Below are 21,718 nucleotides of genomic sequence, written 5' to 3'. Positions count from 1 at the left end.
CCCCATAGCGGGTTGTAAGATTCCCCTCTTGCGTGTATTTGTCCAGTGCTTGACCCAATGCTTGACACTGCCCCCCACGGTTGGGGGTCTCCAGGCTCTAGTGTGATCCACAGTGATTTAGCACACGGTGTCCCCAACCCTTCCGGAGAACATGTGCAACCAGAACCCTCTTTTCACTGACATTGTAGAACACTCAGTCTTAACAATATTTCTATTCTGTTGAAAAGCCTTTTAAAAAACATAACTGTGCCTAAAACTAATTGCCAGTGCCCTTTTGTTTCTACAGCAGAGGAGAGATTATTGTTAATTATTCTTTATATTACCATAGCATCCAGGTGCCTGAATAATGGACCAGGAGCCCACAGTGCTAGGCACTGCACAAACACAGGTCTTGGATACCTGGGTTCTACTCCCAGCTCTGGCGCTGTATAATCTGAGGCCAGCCACATCACCATCTCTCTCTTTATACAGGGTTTATTTTCTCTGCAGAGACTGACGATTAATTCACGTTTGTAAAGTGCTTTAACATCCTCAGATGAAGTGTCCTGTATAAGTGAGGACTATGTTACTACAGAAGGAATCTGGGGGTCATGGTGGACCACAAGCTAAATATGAGTCAACAGTGTAACATGGTTGCAAAAATAGCAAACATCATGGTGGGATGCATTAGGCAGCAGTGTTGTAAGCCAGACAAAAGTAGTAATTTTTCCGCTCTACTCTGCACTGATTAGGCCTCAGCTAGAGTATAGTGTCCAGTTCTGGACACCACATTTCAGGAAAGATGATGACAAATTGGAGAAAGTCCAAAGAAGAGCAACAAAAATGAGTAAAGGTCTAGAAAACATGAGCTATGAGGGAAGATTGAAAAAAACTCGGATTGTTTAGTCTGGAGAAAAGAAGACTGGGGAGCTAGGGGTGGGGGACATGATAACAGTTTCAAGTACATAAAAGGTTGTTACAAGGAAGAAGGGGAAAATTGTTCTCCTTAACCTCTGATAAGACAAGGAGCAATGGGCTTAAATTGCAGCAAGGGAGGTTTAGGTTGGACATTAGGAAAAACTTCCTAACTGTCAGGGTGGTTAAGCACTGGAATAAATTGCCTAGGGAGGTTGTGGAATCTCCATCACCGGGGATTTTTAAGAGCAGGTTAGACAATCACCTGTGTCATAAACAGATAGTTAAGGGTTAATGTCTCTTTTACCTGTAAAGGGTTAAGAAGCTCAGTAAACCTGGCTGACACCTGACCAGAGGACCAATAAGGGGACAAGATACTTTCAAATCTTGGTGGAGGGAAGTCTTTTGTTTGTGCTCTTTGTTTTGGGGGTTGTTCGCTCTTGGGTCTAAGAGGGACCAGACATCAATCCAGGCTCTCCAAATCTTTCTGAATCAGTCTCTCATGTTTCAAACTTGTAAGTAACAGCCAGGCAAAGCATGTTAGTCTTATTTTTGTTTCTCAACTTGTAAATGTTCCTTTTTTGCTGAGAGGATTTTTACCTCTGTTTGCTGTAACTTTGAACCTAAGGCTAGAAGGGGGTTCCTCTGGACTATATAAATTTGATTACCCTGTAAAGTATTTTCCATCCTGATTTTTTTTACCTTTCTTTAATTAAAAGCTTTCTTTTTAAGAACCTGATAGATTTTTTCCCTTGTGTTAAGATCCAAGGGGATTGGATCTGGACTCACCAGGAATTGGTGGGGGAAGGGAGGGAGAATTGTTAAATTCTCCTTGTGTTAAGATCCAAGGGGTTGGATCGGTGTTCTCCAGGAACTTGGTGAAAAAGCCTCTCAAGGCTGCCCAGGGAGGGGAAGATTTTGGGGGGGACAGAAAGTGATCCAGACACTGAAATTTCTGGATGGTGACAGTGTTACCAGATCTAAGCTAGTAATTAAGCTTAGAAGTGTCCATGCAGGTCCCCACATCTGTACCCTAAAGTTCAGAGTAGGGGAGAAACCTTGACAACCTGTCAGGAATGGTCTAGATAATACTTAGTCATGCTATGAGTGCAGGGGACTGGACTAGAAGACCTCTCGAGGTCTCTTCCAGGCCTACAATTCTATGATTATACACACAAGTCTGCTCATCTGACCCCTCTGTAGGCACGGGGGTGGCAGGCTACCAAAGTTGTTTTCTTGATAGCCCACTGGGCTGTTGCATAACGAACAGACTATTACCGCACCCAAATACTATCAACAGGCACGATGGAAGTGTGTATTATCATTACCCACCACCCCTAGAATGGCATGAATCCAGTGACAAGGGAGCAGGGTTTGCAGCACATGGATCACCCAGTTAGTCACAAAACCTATTCTCTCCCCCACCCCTCAAAAAAATATCAAAAGACCGTGTGGGAACTGCTATTGCAGGAGATGGTGAAAGTAACTAGTCCGTGGCCCCTTGGCCTATTTGCAGGAAATGCTGGGAGCCTCGTCAGTCAAAATACACACCAACATCATGAGCAAGTGGGCAGAAGAGAAGAGGAGCATTCTGCTCAAAGAGTTGCTGCGGTGCGGGGAGAGGAGTGGTGCTCGTGCCAGTGGCTAGAGCAGAGGACTGGGAGCCAGAACTCCTGGGAGGGGTTTTTGTTTTGTTGAGTTTGGGGTTTGAAGAGAGAAATTAAAGTTTAAATAACTTGAATCTCTCAGCAAAACACTAGACGCCCAAATTCTACCGCTAGCTTTGCCACTGACCTCGGGCATGTTACTTGACTGCTCTGGGACTGGATCTCCATTCTCCTCCTCTGTGAAATGGGGAGAATGCTCCTGATCTACTTCACAGGTTGCGCTATGAGGTTTTCTCAAATCCTCCCACCACAGCAGCTCCTCAGGGCAAATCAGCCGCATGTCAACCAACCCTGCTCAGAAGACGGTGACATCTTTAAAAGACACCTGACCAGTGTCTGCATTCCAGTTTCCATCACTGTGATTACAATTAGTGCAGCACCAGCAGGGAATTCTGGGCACCAATTACCCTAGCAGAGACGAGGCCTTAGGGGGCCTCAGAGATGTGCACTGGAAGGATGGAGATGCTGAATCTTTCACTGAAAGGGCCTTTCTCCAGAAGGTTATGATGACACCCCCGCCCCCCCGCGGCTGAAGGTTGGCTCCTGTAGTGTCATTTCACTGGCATGCCAGACAGCATCTGAATGTCCAATGTACAAAACAAGCAGGGGAAGAAACATACCTTCCAACCCTGTATGTCCATCAGCAAGGAAGGGCACAAGCCCACGTTCTTTGTCCCCTTTGCAGGTCACCTTTAAGGGCTGTCTCCAAAGAGGGCCCTGGGCTCACAGCCCGAGGGGAAGTGGCAAAGTGAGGCAAACAGGCAGGAGCAAACCACCAAGGCTGGATAAAACCCGCTGACCTGCACCAGCTCTCGTCACTGACCCCAATAGCAGCAAAAACCAAAGAAAAACCCATCCACAGGGATGCCAGCCATCATGGCGAGGCTCCTCCACCCTGCCTCAAACTGACAGGCAGTCACCTCCATGGGGAGCAGAATCCCCAAGCCGCCCACCTCAGCCACAAGCAGCGACAGCTGGGCAAGGCACAGGCAGGCTGTGGATCACCCCTAGCACCCTGGCCTGTGCCAGGTGGAAGCCCAGGCCAAGCCCCAGCTGCCAATGGGGTAGGGTGATGCCCCAGGGCAGGGGGGCCCAGCCGGGACGCCCAGAGCAGTCACAGTGCGGGGACAGGGTGATGCTGCAGGGCGATGGGCCAGGGCAGCTGCAGTGCTGGGGGAGCAGGGGTAAGGACACCCCGGGGCCAGGGTGCCCAGGGCAGAGCTTGGGGGGGAGGGTGTCACAGCACAGGGGGGAGAGGTGCAGGGGGAGTGATGTGCAGGGATGGCAGGGCCTAGCTGGGGTGCCAGGGCAGTCACAGGTCTGGGGGCGAGGGGTGAGGCTTGGGTGGGGCCCAGCTAGGTGCCGGAGGCAGATACAGCACTGGGGAGGCAGGGGAGCCAGGTGACCAGGGCAGAGCCAGCCCGGCCAGACACAGCGCTGGGGGGGGGCAGGGCGATACCAGGGTACACACAGCGCGGGGGGGGCAGGGCGATACGGGGGGGGCAGGTTCCCAGGGTACACACAGCGCTGGGGGGGCAGGGCGATACGGGGGGGGCAGGTTCCCGGGGTACACACAGCGCGGGGGCCAGGGCGCTACGGGGGGCGGAGGGGACAGGTACCCGCGCACCACACAGCGCGGGGGGGGCAGGGCGATACGGGGCAGCGGGGCAGGTTCCCGGGGTGCACACAGCGCGGGGGGGGCAGGGCGATACGGGGGGCGGGGGGGCAGGTTCCCGGGGCGCACACAGCGCGGGGGGGGCAGGGCGATGCGGGGGGCGGGGGGGGCAGGGTCCCGGGCCGCACACAGCGCGGGGGGGCGCAGGGCGATACGGGGGGCGGGGGGGCAGGTTCCCGGGGCGCACACAGCGCGGGGGGGGGCAGGGCGATACGGGGGGCGGGGGGGCAGGTTCCCGGGGCGCACACAGCGCAGGGGGGCGATACCGGGGTACACACAGCGCGGGGGGGGCAGGGCGATACGGGGCGGCGGGGCAGGTTCCCGGGGTACACACAGCGCGGGGGGGGCAGGGCGATACGGGGGGCGGAGGGGGCAGGTTCCCGGGGCGCACACAGCGCAGGGGGGCGATACCGGGGTACACACAGCGCGGGGGGGGCAGGGCGATACGGGGCGGCGGGGCAGGTTCCCGGGGTGCACACAGCGCGGGGGGGGGCCGGGCGATAAGGGGGGCGGCGGGGCAGGTTCCCGGGGTACACACAGCGCGGGGGGGGCAGGGCGATACGGGGGGCGGAGGGGGCCGGTTCCCGGGGTACACACAGCGCTGGGGGGGCAGGGCGATACGGGCGGCGGAGGGGACAGGTTCCCGGGGTACACACAGCGCGGGGGGGGCAGGGCGATACGGGGGGCGGAGGGGGCAGGTTCCCGGGGCGCACACAGCGCGGGGGGGGGCCGGGCGATACGGGGGGGCAATACCGGGGTACACACAGCGCGGGGGGGGGCAGGGCGATACGGGGCGGCGGGGCAGGTTCCCGGGGCGCACACAGCGCGGGGGGGGGCAGGGCGATACGGGGGGGGCAGGTTCCCGGGGTGCACACCGCGCGGGGGGGGGGCGGGCGATACGGGGGGCGGGGGGGCAGGTTCCCGGGGCGCACACAGCGCGGGGGGGGGCAGGGCGATACGGGGGGGGCAGGTTCCCGGGGTGCACACAGCGCGGGGGGGGGCAGGGCGATACGGGGGGCGGGGGGGCAGGTTCCCGGGGTACACACAGCGCTGGGGGGGCAGGGCGATACCGGGGTACACACAGCGCGGGGGGGGCAGGGCGATACGGGGGGCGGGGGGGGCAGGTTCCCGGGGTGCACACAGCGCGGGGGGGGCGATACCGGGGGGCCCAGCCCCGCTCACCTGCTCCACGTTCTCCACCGTGAAGTCCAGGCTCTGCGGCGCCGCCGGCCCCCTTCGCTCCATCGCTGCGGGGGGGGGGGGGGGGGGTCGCGGGGGCAGCGCCGCAGCGGCCCCGGGCCGGCGCGGGGGGGGGCGGCAGCGCCATGGCTGCGGGCGCCAGGCGGGTCGGTCTGTCCGCGCCCTGCCCTGCCCCGCGCCGCTCCCTCGGCCAGTCCCTCCCTCCCGGCTCGGCTCGGCTGGCGCGCGAGGGGGCGGGGGGGTCCGAGGCCTGCGGGCGCCGCGCTCGCGCCCCGCTGCTGCCCTGGCTGCCTGACAGCGGGGCCGGGCGCCGGGCGGGGTCTGCCCGCCGCGCTGCCTGACCGGACCGGCCCAAACCGACCCGCCGCCCTACCGCTCCGCCGCGCTGGCTGCCGCAGGCCCGGTTCCGCCCTTCGCCCTTGCCGCCGGCCCCTGGCCCGGCACCCCTCCCCGCAGGCGCAGCCCGGTCGACCGCAATCAGGACCCCGAGGCGATGCACCCTGGGAGTTGTAGTTCCCTACCGCTCTGGCGCCCCCTGGCGGCCAGAGGGGAGCGGCTTGCTGCTGGGCACCGCCCTCGTCAGTCCAGCGCCGGGGCTTGGGGGCGTGACACGTGGCCACGGGCGTCACTGGGGGGTTACATCGGGGGGGTATCACTGGGGGTCTGTGCTGGGGGGGTACATGGGGGGTATCACTGGGGGCTGTGCTAGGGGTACATGGGGTATTACTGGGGGCTGTGCTAGGGGTACATAGGGGTCACTGGGGGACTGTGCTGGGGGTACATAGGGGTCAGTGGGGGACTGTGCTGGGTGGATATGGGGTATGGGTCACTGGCCAGCCTGCTGGCTTTCATGGGATGATCGTTGCATGTTCCTGAGGGCAGGGTAGGACCCCCTGTGTCTGCCCCCCCCCCACAGAGAACGTGTCCCTGACCCCATCAGTCACTGGTGGATTCATGCCCAGCAGCATGGGTCTGTGACACCGGTTGCCATTTTCCATAGAAATGCCTCTATTCAGGAATGCTGCTGAGCTCTTGGCCTGCTGCCTATCCAGGGGCAGAGAGTTCCACAGGTGAATTAGTCAGTCCCACTCCCTGGTCATCCTGTGTCTGTACAGCGCATTTCTCCTTTGCAAGGCAGGGGCAGAGCTGCCTGGAGCCCCACCCCTCAACATGGCCTGGCACCTGGCCTCTCTGGCCAGACCAGGGGTTGGCAACCTATGGCACATGTGCCGAAGGCAGCACGTGAGGTGATTTTCAGTGGCACTCACACTGCCCGGGTCCTGGCCACCGGTCCGGGGGGGCTCTGCATTTTAATTTAATTTTAAATGAAGCTTCTTAAACATTTTAAAAACCTTATTTACTTTACATACAACAATAGTTTAGTTCTATATTATAGACTTAGAGAAAGAGACCTTCTAAAAACGTTAACATGTATGACTGGCACGCGAAACCTTAAATCAGAGTGACTAAATGAAGACTCGGCCCAGCACTTCAGAAAGGCTGCCGAGCCCTAGGCCAGACAGTAGCAGCCGCTTGCAGTGCCCCTGCCAGAGCCCCCTTCTCCCCCCACATAAGCACCATGGCTGAATTGCATTTGACTCCAAAGCTGGCGCAGGGCATGGCTGGGTTACCTGCTACCTGCCCAACTCTGGCTCCCCATCTCCAGGGCCCAGAGCTCCCAGTGTGGGTGGGGACGTGGCAGCTGCAGTGGGGCTGTAGCTGCCTTCATGAGGAAATGCCCACGTGACATCCCCGTCCCGCACCGGCTGGAGAGGGCCGGGGCCCAGTGCAGACAGGAGAGGAGGGACAGCCCCAGCTGTTGCCCCATGGCAAAGCAGAATGGGGGAGTTCCCATGCTGGGGTGGGCAGGGGTCACACAGAGGGGACGGGTGCACCCCAGAGGCAGGAAGGCCTGGGGACTGCACCGGGGGGGGGGGCTCCTGAGGCGGTATGGCTTGAAATGAGGTCATAGCCCAGGGGCAGACTCGTTAGGAGCATGGGAGATGGGGCAGCAGTGTGGGGCAGGGTGGTGGCCTCCCTTGTCCCCGCCCCAGGCTCAGACTCAGCCACATGGTCCATCACTTTATTGCTACAGAAAAATACAACTGTACAAAAATAGAGTTTATCCAACTTTACAAATGCAAATACGGGTCAGAATAATATAAAAGGGGGTGGGGGCAGGGCTGCTGGCCACAGGCCCAGGCCTTCATAGCAGCAGCAGCTTTACAGCAACAGCCTCCCCCCCTGCCCCGCCCCACGTCCGGCCCAATGTCATAAATAGGAGCCGCCGCTCGAGACCAATAAATAAATAACTTAGAGTAATAAATAGTCAGTGCCCAGCATGGCCAGGGGGGTGCCCTGCCGGCCCAGCTCCCCTGCCTGGGCCCCAGCGCTGGGCAGCCGACACTGCTCCCCATGGGGGCAGACACAGGCTGCCCAGCCCCACAGCAGGGGGTGCCCGTGCCTGGCTGTGGCCTCTGCCCTAGGCTGGGTCCCTGCCACCTGCACCCCCGGGCTGGCACCTGCTCCTCTGCCAGCAGCCCTCAGGCCCCCAGCACTTTCCTCTGCTGCAGCCACCCTGCTCCCCAATGGGCCCCCAAGGACAGCTCCCTGCCCCCCACCCCCAGCTGCCCTGTCCCAAGGGGCCAGGGATGTTTTCCAGAGGGACAGGATGGGACGCCAGGCCTGCCTGGTTTCTAGCCCCCCGCACCTCCTTTGCTGGGCTGGACGCTCAGCTCCAGCTTCCCCCAGCAGGCAGGAGAAGGTGGGGAGCGTCTGGGAGGCCCCCGCGCCCCTTCGCTCCCACAGCACTGGCAGCTGTTCCCCCAGAAATACAGGGGGCTAAAAACTCCCCCCCCAGGAGTGGGGGGGGGGGTCCTGGGTTTAAATCCCAGGGAAAGGGGCCAGGCCACAAGCAGCTAGGAAGGGTGCACCCCAAAGCACAACGAGGGGTCTGTCCCTTTATGGGGCTCAGAGGTCAGCACAGCCTCTCATACTGCCCCAGCCCGGGCCCTGGGGCCAGCTGCCTCCCACGCACTCTGCAGCTGGGCTAGCGCCAGCTGGAGCCAGGGGACAGTGTCCTGCAGGGTCACGCATCCCCCAGGGCCCAGGACCAAGCAGGGAGCCCATGCGGCCAAGGGCCCAGCCTGGCAGCTCTGCCCCTGGTGCTAGGGGGTGCAGCTGGGCCAGGAGAGCGCGCACAGCGGCTGCCTGGTTCTCATACATCTGACTCTGCAACAGATGCGCTCAGGTTCCCAGCCACCAGCCTGGGCAGTGGGGGGCCCGGGAAGCCCGTTGTTGAGCTGGGACCGGAGCGGACGCCAGCCCTGCAGCTGGCACTCCGGGGAGGGTTGGGCAGGCCATGCCAGGCAGAGGAGGATGGCTGTTTGGCACTGGAGCGGGCAGCTCAGAGGCTGCTGAGTGAACATGGCAGAGCAGAGAGCAGAGCCCAGCTGGCAGGCTCCCTGCCACTGCTTGGCAAACTCCTGGCTGCAGTGACTGGAGGGAGCGGCGGTGTTCAGCCCAAGCAATGAGACTCGCCCTGCTGCCACCAGCCCCAAGCTGGGGGTCCCGCTGCCCCCCGGTCTCAGCAGACAGGACTCCTCTCCAAGCGCCCGGGGCAGGGAGAACTCTCGTCTCCCCACTGAGCCGCTCCTCTGGGAGGTTTGGCACCACTGCAGCCTTCGCATATCCCCACCGCTCCCCATGTGCCATGAGGCCCCGAGTCTGGGCGGCGCCAGGCGGGCAGTGCCAGGAGCTTAGAGTGGGCACCGAGCCTGCAGCCAGTCAGCCGATGCATTTGCACTCAGCCGCAGAGAGCTTCTCCACCGTCTGCCAGGCGTTTTGCACGTTCATGAAGGAGACGGCTTCGTAGCGGGTGGGCCGGCAGCAGGGATGGCTGGCCACGTGGCCCGGTGGGCCCGGCTTGATGGCCTTCTCCTGCAGCAGGGTGGCCAGCGTCAGGTCATAGTTGCTGCGGCTGCGGTGGCAGGACCCGCTGCAGTACTTGAAGGGCACAATCTCGTCCGAGTCAAAGCCCAGCCCCAGGTCGCGCACCTTCACCATCAGCCTGCGGACGGTGCAGTTGGGGCCGTTCCTGCGCTGGGCTGGTTTCCTGCCTTTGGCGGTGCCCGGGGGCGAGCGCTCGGCCCGGAGCAGCAGCTCCTTGGCCAGCTCCCCCTCCCCGGGCCCCGCTGCTGTCACGTTGTCCCCTGGGAACACAGATTAGTCAGCCAGAGGACGTGCCCCCCACTCCTTCCTGCCCCCAGAGGGGCGGTCTGATGCCAGCGGGACCTGCCGCACGGGGAGCACCCACCTGCCCACGCACACGGCCAGGGCTCAGAGCAGGCAGGGAGATGCCACGTGGCTCCTGCGGCCAGGACTCAGTCCTAGCGACAGCCCAGGGTCAGGTCCCACTGCCCTTGGCGCCACCCATCCCCTCCTGGGGTGGCCAAGGGCCCTTTGGGAGGCGCACTCCTGCCTCAGCTCTGGGGCTCAGGGTCACCAGCCCCCGAGCAGTGCTGGGGCCCACGGGGCGCTGTGCTCCCGGAGCGTGAGGCATGACGCAGGGGCACAAGGGGCCAGCCCTGCCCTGAGCAATACTGACCCCAGGCCCCCTCTCCTGCCCCATGCCCCTCCTCCCACACCCACACCTACCGGAGAGGCGGCTCCAGGCTGCAGTGAGCGGTGCCTCCAGGCTGGCCTCTGCTCCAGGGCTGGCGGTGCCCATGCCACCCGCAGTGGGTGCAGCCCCCAGGCTCGTGTTGCGGTGCCAGGTGTGCGGGGTTCCCGTGGCCACGCCGCTCAGCAGTGACAGGATGGCGAGGGCACCCCACAGCGCCCCCTCCTGGAACACAGCACAGGCTTAGCATGGCAGCAACGCGCACAGGGTGCGGGCCGGGGGCACGGGGCGCTCCATGCAGCAGCCGCAAAGGCAGGGCTCCCAGCCCGCCCAGGAGAGGGCCAGAGCGGGGGGGGGGGGCAGGAGAGGGCAGGCCGGGGGGGGGCAGGGCCCACAGGGGAAAGCCAAACGAGCCAAGGCTGCATAGCCCTCGCCTGGGCCCTGCTGCCCCAGCCCTCCGTGCGTTGCTTCCCATGGGGCTGCACTCACCCTGGGCCTTTGGCACAGAGTCCTCGTGGGGGGGGAGGCTGCCCCCCCCGCTGGCTGCTCCATCCTGTCTGCAAACACAAAGATGGGGGTGAGTGTGAACGCCCCTGGGCTGGGGATGCCGGGGAAGGAAACTCACCCACAGGGTTTCTCCACCGACCCCACCCGGCCAACCACCCCCTGCCCTGGACACATGGCGCCTTCACCCCTCAGCCCCACATGCCTGGCCCCTGCCTCGCTCCGGACAGGCAGCGTTCCCAGGGAGGGCTGGACTTACGTGGGGTGCGGGGGGTCAGGACCCAGCTCCCTCCAGCCTGTTAGTAAACACAGCCCAATACCCCCCACCCACAACATCAACCCCCCCACCTTCCCCTCACTGCCCTCCACCCCAACACTGACGCCCCCAGACAGCCCTCCGACTCCCAATATCCCCCCACCCCCGTGGGTCCCTGGGGCTGTAACTAGCAGCTGGCCAGCCCATGGCCTCCCAACAGGGGTTAGGGCCAGTCTGGCCTGGGCCCTCTTCCCAGGGCCCTGGGAACGTGGCTTCCCCTGACTGGCACAGGCTGGGCTGCCAGGGTCACCCTGGCAGGAGATCAGGGTACTGGGGGTGCCGTTCCCAGGGCCCTTCCCTGGGAACCTTTTCCTTGCTCAGGGTGGGACCCGAGCTCGGAGATCCATTAGCGCCATGGTCTCTACGTGCCAGAGTATGCCCAGCTCTGCCAGTCTCATGTCCATAGCCCTGCACCCAGCTGCTGCGACCCACATGCGAGGAGGAGCCGTGCCCAGTGGTGGAGGCAGGGGAGCTGGGATGCCAGGGTTAGGGCAGCTGGACCATGGGAGTGGCAGGGGGTGCAGAGCCCTGCAATGACCCTCCCTCTCCAGGGAAGCCCCACAGGCAGGGGAGCCCACCACGCTGCCAGAGCCAGTGTGAGCATGGCTCCTTGGGGGGAGGGCTGCGGGGCCATGGGTGGCTTCCCACCCACCCCCTCTGCTCGGGCTGGAGTGGGGCACAGGCCCCAGAGCTGTCCCCGGGCAGCATGGACTGGCAGAGAGCCTCCAGCTGTGGGTGCTGCAGGCAGGCGGGGGGCACCATGTGACCAGCCAGCCCAGGACAATCCTGCCAGCCTTGCTCAGGCTCAGCAGACCCTGCTGCGCCCCCCAGGAACCGCCCGCCTGCCCTGCCCGCTATGGGGCCAGCTGGGCAGGCGCAGGGGGCTCTGCTGGGCCGCGAAGGCAGAGGGGACCAGCCCCAGGCCCCTTTCCCATGTGGAGCCCATGAACCCTGCAGCCAAGGCAGGATCTGCAGCCAGAAGGCGCCATGTCCCCGTCCCCACAATCTCTGGTCAGGAGCAGGCTGGGCCAGAGCATGGGAGCCGCTCCCTGAGCCTGGGGGGAGCCGGGGTGTCCCAGAGCCCACCAGCTCCTCTGGGTAGCCCTGGGAGGCTCCTGGGCAGCTGGAGGTGCCCCTAGCCCCAGGCTCTAGTGGCTCAGTTCGAAGGCAGAATTTCGGGGGGTGGGTGCAAGGTCCAGCTCTGCTCCTAGCCCCCCAGGGATGGCACAGGGGGCTTGTTTGTGCCCAGAGCACTGGTCACTGGGGAACCACAACCCCAAACCCAGGGGAAGCCCCCCCCTGTCTTCACACCAGCACCGGGGGAGGGAGGGAGTCAGGATGGAGCAGCCTGTCTCTGGCAGGCTCATGGCCCAAGCAAAAGGGTTTAACTCCTCACTAGCATAACTGAGGTCCTCCTTCTCCATAGGAATGGCCAGTCCTTCTCTGAATTGGGTGGCCCTCTGGAATCTAGTGGCAGTGAGTTCCACAGGCTAATCCGGTGCTTCCCCTAGTCATAGACTCATAGACTTAAAGGTCAGAAGGGACCATTATGATCATCGAGTCTGACCTCCTGCACAATGCAGCCCACAGAATCCTACCCATCCACTTCTATAACAAACCCCTAGCCTATGTCTGAGTTACTGAAGTCCCCAAATTGCGGTTTGAAGACCTCAAGCTGCAGAGAATCCTCCAGCCAGTGACCCGTGCCCCACGCTGCAGAGGAAGGCGAAAAACCTCCAGGGCCTCTGCCAATCTGCCCTGGAGAAAAATTCCTTCCCGACCCCAAATATGGCGATCAGTTAAACCCTGAGCATGTGGGCAAGACTCACCAGCCAGCACCCAGGAAAGAATTCTCTGCAGTAACTCAGCTCCCACCCCATCTAACATCCCATCACAGACCACTGGGCATACTTACCTGCTGATAATCAAAGATCAATTGCCAAAATTAGGCTATCCCATCATACCATCCCCTCCATAAACTTATCAAGCTTAGTCTTGAAGCCAGATATGTCTTTTGCCCCCACTACTCCCCTTGGAAGGCTGTTCCAGAACTTCACTCCTCTAATGGTTAGAAACCTTCGTCCAATTTCAAGTCTAAACTTCCTAGTGTCCAGTTTATATCCATTTGTTCTTGTGTCCACATTGGTACTAAGCTTAAACAATTCCTCTCCCTCCCTGATATTTATCCCTCTGATATATTTATAAAGAGCAATCATATCTCCCCTCAGCCTTCTTTTGGTTAGGCTAAACAAGCCAAGCTCTTTGAGTCTCCTTTCATAAGACAGGTTTTCCATTCCTCGGATCATCCTAGTAGCCCGTCTCTGAACCTGTTCCAGTTTGAATTCATCCTTCTTAACCATGGGAGACCAGAACTGCACACAGTATTCCAGATGAGGTCTCACCAGTGCCTTGTATAACAGTACTAACACCTCCTTATCTTTGCTGGAAATACCTCGCCTGATGCATCCTAAAACTGTATTAGCCTTTTTAACGGCCATATCACATTGGCGGCTCATAGTTATCCTGTGATCAACCAATACTCCGAGGTCCTTCTCCTCTGTTACTTCTAAGTGACGTGTCCCCAATTTATAACTAAAATTCTTGTTGTTAATCCCTAAATGCATGACCTTGCACTTTTCACTATTAAATTTCATCCTATTACTATAACTCCAGTTTACAAGGTCATCCAGATCTTCCTGTAGGATATCCCGGTCCTTCTCTGTGTTAGCAATACCTCCCAGCTTTGTGTCATCCGCAAACTTTATTAGCACATTCCTGCTTTTTGTGCCAAGATCAGTAATAAAAAGGTTAAATAAGATTGGTCCCAAAACTGAGGAACTCCACTAGTAACCTCCTTCCAGCCTGACAGTTCACCCTTCAATACGACCCGTTGTAGTCTCTCCTTTAACCAGTTCCTTATCCACCTTTCAATTTTCATATTGATCCCCATCTTTTCCAATTTAACTAATAATTCCCCATGTGGAACCGTGTTAAATGCCTTACTGAAATCGAGGTAAATTAGATCCACTGCATTTCCTTTGTCTAAAAAATCGGTTACCTTCTCAAAGAAGGAGATCGGGAGAAGGAGATAGTTCTGCCCATCTCTCCTGGCCTCTGACCCAGGTCAGTGCCACGCCCTGAGCCCCTCCTTCCCCTAGTCTTGCCGTGCTTTGGAGATGCCAGGAGCAGAACAGGGGAGCCCGGGGAGGGTGCCTGAGCACACTAGAGACCAGCTCTAGGACACTCATCCCATGGGCACCAAGTCCCTGAGCAAACCAAGCCAAACCCAGCAACAAGCTACCCTGCAGCACCCCCTGCACAGAACATGGGCCAGCACCGGATGGCGCCTTCTGCCACAGCAGCTGGATTCCCACATCCCTTCGGGGCTGAGCAGATCTCCTGGCCATAGACCCATGCTGCATGTGGCGCCTGGCCCTGAGAGCGGCTGGGCAGCCCCCTGCCATGGGGCAACCCGCCCCTGGGCTGCAACCCACGCACACACCCCTCTGCCCAGCTCCGCCCGTTCCTGCTCTGTGCCCGGGAGAAGCAGGAGAAATGGCTGCTGTGGGCACTCAAGCAGCCGGCAACGGGGCAGTGAGTATTAACTGGCCAGCCCCAGGGGCCCGCACTGGATCACCCACAATGCATCACAACCGGGGGCCTGTGCACGGCTGCAAATCGGGTCTCATCGCCCCTGCCCGGCCATGGCAGGACTCAGGCTGGCCTGCCTTTGCTGACTGATGTCTGGTGAGGGATGGGCACTGCCGGAGAAAGGGGACCATCAAGCCAGCGCCAGCCCCACGAGCAGGGTGCAGGGCATGGGTAGAGGGATACGCCCCCTAACCCCAAGCCCAGCACCTGCAGCCCCGGCCTGGCCTCTGCCCTGACGGGAGAGGGAGGAGGAGTTGGGCCCAGCCCCCTGCGCCCGCACACAGCGGCCAGGCAGGCATGTGGCCCATTGCCAGCAGATCCGCAGAGCAGAAAGCCAGCCAGGTACTTACACAAGTGCCCTGGCTCCCAGCGCACAGGCAGCTCGTCACATCCAGCTGGAAAGCTTTGTTACCTGGGGGCTGCAGCTGCTCCCCGCTCCACCCATGGCAGGCCCCAGGTCAGTGGGGACGGGCAGTGCCCTCTTCACCTGCCTCGCCCAGAGCAAACCCCTCCCCAGTGGCTGAGCTGCCTTCCCATGGCCCACCCGGCCTGGCCTGCATCCCCAGCCCCGGAGCTGCAGGAAGGCAGAGCGGTGCTGGCAGCAGAGCCGTGGCTGGGGCTTGGCCATGGGAATCCACAAGGGCCTTTGGCGACCCCCTGGGTGGCGACCGCTCCCTCCCCAGCCCAGCAGCTGTCCTGGGCCAGCCAGAGCAGTTCAGTCCCTCTGAGCAGCCTGTGGAAAGCCACATGCCATCCCCGTGACTGTCCTGGCCCCAGGCGGCCCCGACCAACGCCTGGACTCGGCCCAGCCCCCCCGAGTCGTAACCCACTGGGCCAAGGCGCTGCAGCGGCGCAGGAGAAGGGGGCGAGCTCCCTCTGGCACAGGGCTGGAGATGCCAGCCTGAGAGAAGGGGGCCTGGGCCAGGCCTTAGCAGCGGGTACCTAGCCCATGGGCCAGCCCTGCTCCGAGGCCCAGCGTGGAGCGAGTGCCGTGGGCAGTCACCTCCGGCTGGGCCCCTCCGAAGCCTCCGGGGAGACGGGGCCCGGGCACATCCCCTCTGGCTGTGGGGCCAGTGCCGCTAGAGATGCCAGCAGGGTCTCTGCCCAGCTTCAGCTGGTCCTGGGGGTGGTTGGGAACCTCCCTGCATGGGGATCTGGGCGCCACCGGCCCTGCCAGGTTGGTCCCGCTCCGGTATCCCACGGCTGGCTGAGCTGCAATTCTCCACTAGCCCTGAGGGTGGCAGCACAAACCCAGCCTGTGCCGGCCCTTCACCCTGTCACTCTCAATCCGGAGAGAATCCCCCCTTCCCCATCCCTTCCCACGCCCCCAGGGGCCAGCCAGCCCCACACGGTCACCTCCAGTCCCACACTGACTGGCCAGCACCTCACAGGCAGGAGGATCCGCAGCGGCCAAGGGGCACCCAGCGACCCCGAGTGCTGGCAGACATGAGCCCCCTGGGTCACCCCCCTCGACGCAGCGAAGGGGACTCTGGCCTCAGCCTGACCCGAGGGGGGTGGGCGAACGGGCAGTCTGTCACCTGGCAGGGTGCCCACACGCTGCCCACACCTCAGCCCGCACGGCTGCCTTGCCAGACCCAGCAGAGGCTGAGCTCAGAGCCCAGCTCTGCTGGAGGAGCGATTCCACCCCTACCAGCTGTCAGGGACTGTGGGCAGCAGAGGGGGCCGCCGGCTCCCCGCAGGCCAGGCGTGCCCACCTGTGCCAGACACTTGGGACGGAGCTCAGAGCGGGGCACTGTGCCCCGGCAGTGCAGACACCCAGGGGCCGGGCAGGCAGCTTCCGCCCCTCCCAGGGCCCATGGGGAGGGAACCCAGGACAGAACCGCATCTGCTCCAGCAAGAACGGCTCCCCTGCCCCCCCCCCCATTAGCTGTGCCCACACCCTCAGGGACTGGGATGGGGGCAGAGTCACACCTGGGGAAACACAAGGACACACAGACCCACAAGTCACCTTCTCAGCAGGCCTGTTAACTGCAGCCGCAGCCCTGGCCTCAATCACCAAGTCACAGGAGACCAGGGCTCTGGGCTTGTCTCCCTGCCGCTGGGCAACAGAGACAGGCAGGTCTGCAGGAAATACCTGTCCCAGGCCCCCACCCTAGTAGGCTTGGAGCTGTTCAGACCCACCCAGGGGCCACAACGAGGGTCAGGACAAGGTCACGCCACCCTTCAGCACGAAAGGGCAGCTGGTCCGGATCTGGGATTCCCAGCCCCTCCTGCCACGGGAGCCAGCCCCAAAGTTTCTCTTCCAACAGCTCCTCAGCCTGTGGATTGGCACGTGCCACTCCCAGCCCCGGTTCCCCGGCTCGCCAGGCCCATAGAGAACAGCTCCCGTAGGGAGTACCCTGCTGGTGGGGCGACAGAGCACGGCATGGCCGGCACTGCTCGCCACCAGCAGGTTTTAGTGACTCAAGCGGGACACAACACAAAGGCAGGCAGCCGGGGGGCACCAGGAGGGAAGGGCCGGGGCGCCTGGAGCCTCTGTGGGAAGGAAGGCCCCAGCATGGTGCCCATGGCTGGGAGGCTGCTCACAGCCGTGGGATCAAAGGATTGAGCCAGACAAGGTGCCTGGCAAAGCACAGGGAGGGTTAGAGCACACATGGCACCGTCACAGCTGCCAGCTCACAGCACTGCAGGCAGAACCCAGGCGTCTGGGCCACCAGCCCCGCTGAGTGCAGAGGGCCAGGCGGGCAGCGCGGAAGGAGGCCAAGGGAACCAGGTGTCACAGGAGGGACCGGCAGACGCAGAGCAGCCAGGACTGGAAGGCAGAGCTGGGGAGGCTGCAGCAGTTTGCAGGGCAGCAGGGGTGGCGGGAGGGGCAGGAAGGCTGGGGAGGGAGGACAGGCCCCTCGAGGGCCGGAAAGCAAGTGCCACGCCTGGGGCATGTGCCAGGCAGAGGCAGCACAAGGAGGCAGGACAGCGGCGTTATGAGGGGGACGGGGATCCTCGAGCCTCAGGTACCTGGTACCCGCAGCGCCAGGAGAGCTGGGCACTGGGCAGTCACTGCCAAGCTCTGGCCCCTGGAGAGCGGCTGCTCACATCGGGCTGGCTCCTCCTCCCTTTGAAGCTGCACCTGCAGGCTCCTGGCTCCTTTTCTCTCTGCCAGAGCTGGCCATGGAGCCCAGCATTGCCAGAGACACTGCCCGGGGGGGACTCCAGTTCTCCTGGAGATTCCCGAGTAAGGCAGAGAGGCCCGAAGCTGGCGGGGGTCACGCAGACCGTGTGGCGTGCAGGCAGGGCACATTCGGACACAGCCCACGCCAGAGGAATGACGGACTCGGGCTGGGAGCAGCAGCAGCTGGTGAAGGGAAGCGGTTGGTGGCTCGTGCAGGAAGGCAGGCCCCAGGCACGGACTAGGGGCGCTGGGCTGGGCCCAAGCCATGGCACTCCCTTGGGGCACATCAGTGAGAACCCCACGTAACCCGCACCCTCTCTATCCCGCTGCCCTGGGCTCCGCCAGGCTCCAGGGATGGACTGGTGAGTGCTCGGTGCAGAGAGGCTAGGGTACCCGGAGTCACGGGGGGGCCAGGGCCCCGGGGCCTGCTCTGCAGCTGTGCTGTGCTGGAGACACAGGGTGCATCCTGCTCACTAGCCCCAGGCTGCAGCAGGGCAGATTCAGGCTACAGGCTCTTTGGGACGCACACCTGCCTGAAAGGACGCCTGGCCCCCGAAAACGAGTGCGCACCTCTCCGCCCCCCCCCCTCGGCCTGGCTGTGCTCTGCTGGCTGGAGATAGGGCCAGGGTGTGTGGGGGGGGGGAGTTCCATGGGTGGCAGCCCCCTGCCCACATACACACTGCCAGCCTCTGGCTAGCATGACCCCAATCTGCCTGCTGGGAGGGAGACACTGTTCTCCCCAGCTGCCTCCAGGCTCCAAAGGGCAGCGTGGGGGGAGGGGGAGACCTGCTCCAGGAGCTCTGCTGGGGCAATCCCACCTAAGATCTGTGGGAGCCAGGTGCATCCTGTCGGAGACCAGGGCTGCTGGGGGCCGTGGCTGTGACTCTAGCCCTCCCTGGGTCTCCTGGCTGCTGCAGAAAGAGGATTGTGGAGCTACCTTCCCAGTCCCCAAGTAGCTCCAGGGCCGCGCCTGCTGCTGCTCAGAGCTAAGTAAAGCCAACACGCTTCTGGTCACCATCAATGCCACCCCAGGGCTCTGGAGAGCAGCAGCTGAACAGACATGGGTCCAGGTAAGCTCAGCAGGCAGCTGTGGGGGAGGGGAGAGCAGTGATGAGCAGCAGCAGAGATGCTGGAGCTGGCTGCAGGCTCAGGCAGACCACGCTGCATCAAGCTCGGCAAGCGGGTGCTAGTTAGTAGGATTAGCTGAGTGTCTGCAGCAAATACACATTCATTAACTCTGCCAGAGCTCTGGAGAAACCGCCACCCCAAGCTTCCTGCATCTCCTTTGGCCTGACCCTCAGGGCTCTCTCTAGTCTTCACTGGGCCTAGACACCCATCGCAGACAGGGAAGGACAAATTGCCCAGGCCTGACAGAGGGGGAGGGACTGGGCGCTCCCAGCAGGTCCCTGCCAGTGACTGATTTCCACAGACCGCAAGGGCGATGCAGCCAACGAAGGTGGCTATGGGCTGACGGGACAGGGTCCCTGGTCCCTCCTGCTGGGGGGGGAGGGGGGGAGGGGAAACCTTTGAGCCAGCTGGAGAATCGTCCCTGCAGACCAGAGGATGTTTACATCCTCTTCCCTCCCAGGGGCTACTGCCTCAGGACGCCTCATTCCCACACCAGGCATGGCTGGAAGAGCGACCTGGGGCTTCCCCTCCCCCGGCCTCCGCAGGCAGCACGCTGCAGAAAGGGGCTGCAGGGCCGTGTGCTGCCCGGACAAGCCAGAGCTCCGGCTGCTGCTCCGGGAGAAACTTTCCAGAGGAAGGGAGGAGGGAGATTTATGTTTACGTTTCTACACAAACACTTCGAAATGTCAGCGTGAAGCCTTCCATGGGCTGGAAGCTGCCCAAGGGCCTGGTGTCCTGCTCACCTCACAGAGAGACGCCCCACGCCTCCAGGACGGATCACGCCCGCCTGCGGAGCTGCCTCCGCGAGGCCCAGCTCACCGGCTCCGTGGCTGAGATGGGAACCCAGCGCCCAGCCCATCCTCCTGCCTGGGGCCGACCCAACCGCAGCCTCGCACCCCCCCTAAACCGCAGCCAGAGCCCGGGGCGGCACCCAGCGGCACCAGGCCGGCCAGGCTCCCGCAGCCCCAGGCTCTGCCCACAGCCAGAGCCCAACGAGAAGCCTTGTGCTACCCCCACGCTCCAGCCAGGCCAGGGGGGCGTGAGTCAGGAGTGACTCCAGGCCGCTCGCTGGAGGGTGGGGGGGGGCGAGGAGGCACATCCCCAGCGAGATACGTCCTGGCAGGTTTCCACTGCCCGGGGCACGTGCACAGGAACCCAACCGTCAAGTGGCCGATGACAGAACTGCCAGGTCCCAGCCACCCATAGCTGAGGCATGAATCAACCCCTGGGAACCAGAACATGAGGCAGCACGGAGGCCCCCGCTCTGCCCCACGCTGACCCCTTCCTCTTGTCCCCGAGTCCGCCGGCGAGGGCTCCGGAGCGGGACACCGGCGCCGCCCCGGGGCCAGAGGTGCTACGTGGAGACACACCTGCCCCACAGATCCCAGGCCCGGGCACCTCCAGCCTGGCCTCTGCACCCACCCCTTGGGCAGGAGAAGGACGTGTCCTGCCGGAGGGGGTCCCAGCAGGGCTTAGCCTGCCCGGCAGAGCCCCAGGGTGCCCCTAAGGCTGGGAAGGAGACGCACTGCGGGGCGGGGGCGGGGGGACAAGGCACGGGGACCGGAGGAGGGAGGCCCCTGCCCGGAGCTAATCTGGGCAGCTGCCAGAGACTAAACAGGGGATTAGCCCAGAGTGGCTCGGCTCAGCTGGGCCCAGCGTGTGGGGCCACGTGTGCCTTGACTGGGGGCGGCCCCAGAGTGACCCACCTCGGGGCCTCCCTCCCCTGCACACAGCCCAGGGCAGGCTGGACACAGCGACCCTACCACAACCCGCCCTGCGGCGCGACCCCGGCGGCGACCCTACCACAACAACTCCCGCCCCCCAGCCACGGCGGCGCGACCCTACCACAACAACCCCACGTTTGCTGCCCGGGGAGGGCCAGCTGCAGCTCGGGTCTCAGTCTAGGGAAACGGCTGCAGCGGACCCCGGCCTGGCCCCCCCGGCCCGGAAACCTCCACCCCCAGCCCCCAGGCCCGGCTCCACTCACCGTGCGCGCCGGGAGCCTGCGGAACATGCTCCGGGGGTCGCGGCTGGGACGCGTCTCCCTCTGGCCCCGGGCACCGGTCCCTGGCGGGCATCGAGTCCGCTCCCTGCGGCCGCCAAAGGGACAAAATCACTGGGGTTCCCGACCCCGACCAAACCGACCGACGGACACCCCAGTCCCGGGACCGACAGACCAACCTCCCCCCCACCCAGTCCCGGGACAGACCGACCTCCCCCCCGGACCAAGGGACACCCCAGTCCCGGGACCGACAAACCGACCAGACCGACCCCTCCCCGTCCCGGGACCGACCGACCCCCACATCCCGGGACAGACCGACCGGCCCGGGACACCGACCCCCCAGTCCCGGGACCGACAGACCAACCTCCCCCCCACCCAGTCCCGGGACAGACCGACCCCCCCCCCCGACCGACCCGACCGACCGACCGACGGACACCCCAGTCCCGGGACCGACAAACCGACCAGACCGACCCCTCCCCGTCCCGGGACCGACCGACCGGCCCGGGACACCGACCCCCCGGTCCCGGACAGACAGACGGACCGACCCCCCTCCGCAGTCCCGGGACAGACAGACCCAGGCCCCACCCGGTACCTCTTGGCTGCGCTGCGGGCGCATCCCCGGGGGGGCTCCGGCGCTCAGCCGGCCCCGGGGGCCATGGCCGGGCTCCGGGACTCGCCGCCCTGCCCGGCCGGCTCACGTTGTCCGCATGGCGAGCCCCGGGGGGCAGGTGCCCGGCGCTGCCTGCGCCGCCCTGCGCGGGAGAGGAGGCGGGTTAGAGCCGGGCGGGCCGGAGCTCGCTCGCCCCCCCCCGGAGCTGGCAGGTGGGACCAGGGGCCGGGCCGGGACTCGCCGAGCCGGGCCGGGACTCACCGAGCGGGGCGAAGCGGCTCCGGGGCCGGGCGAAGCGGCTCCGGGGCCGGGCGAAGCGG

General features: G+C 63.1%; 2 protein-coding genes across 3 annotated transcripts in view; both read right to left on the bottom strand.

The window, feature by feature from the left end:
* IPO13 (importin 13) overlaps positions 1-5,667 on the bottom strand; it is a 59,759-nt gene extending 54,092 nt beyond the window's left edge. The window contains exon 1 of one of the 2 annotated variants that reach the window (XM_045027008.1): positions 5,419-5,667. In XM_045027008.1, coding sequence (XP_044882943.1) covers positions 5,419-5,481 — 63 coding nt within the window. In that variant the 5' untranslated portion in view covers positions 5,482-5,667. The remainder of the gene's footprint in view (positions 1-5,418) is intronic. The other variant, XM_045027007.1, reaches the window with a different exon arrangement.
* Positions 5,668-7,489: 1,822 nt separating this feature from the next.
* Positions 7,490-21,517, bottom strand: ARTN (artemin). The gene is made up of 5 exons (XM_045026107.1): positions 21,381-21,517; positions 20,774-20,876; positions 10,547-10,614; positions 10,093-10,282; positions 7,490-9,647 (listed from the first exon to the last, which is right to left on the bottom strand). Exons 1-5 carry the CDS (start codon positions 21,402-21,404, stop codon positions 9,223-9,225), a joined length of 810 nt encoding a protein of 269 aa, XP_044882042.1. The 5' UTR covers positions 21,405-21,517; the 3' UTR covers positions 7,490-9,222.
* Between the last annotated feature and the right edge of the window lie 201 nt (positions 21,518-21,718).

Source organism: Mauremys mutica, chromosome 8 (assembly GCF_020497125.1).
Source record: "Mauremys mutica isolate MM-2020 ecotype Southern chromosome 8, ASM2049712v1, whole genome shotgun sequence".
NCBI lineage: Eukaryota > Metazoa > Chordata > Testudines > Geoemydidae > Mauremys > Mauremys mutica.
This window is presented reverse-complemented; position numbering and strand designations above follow the sequence as displayed.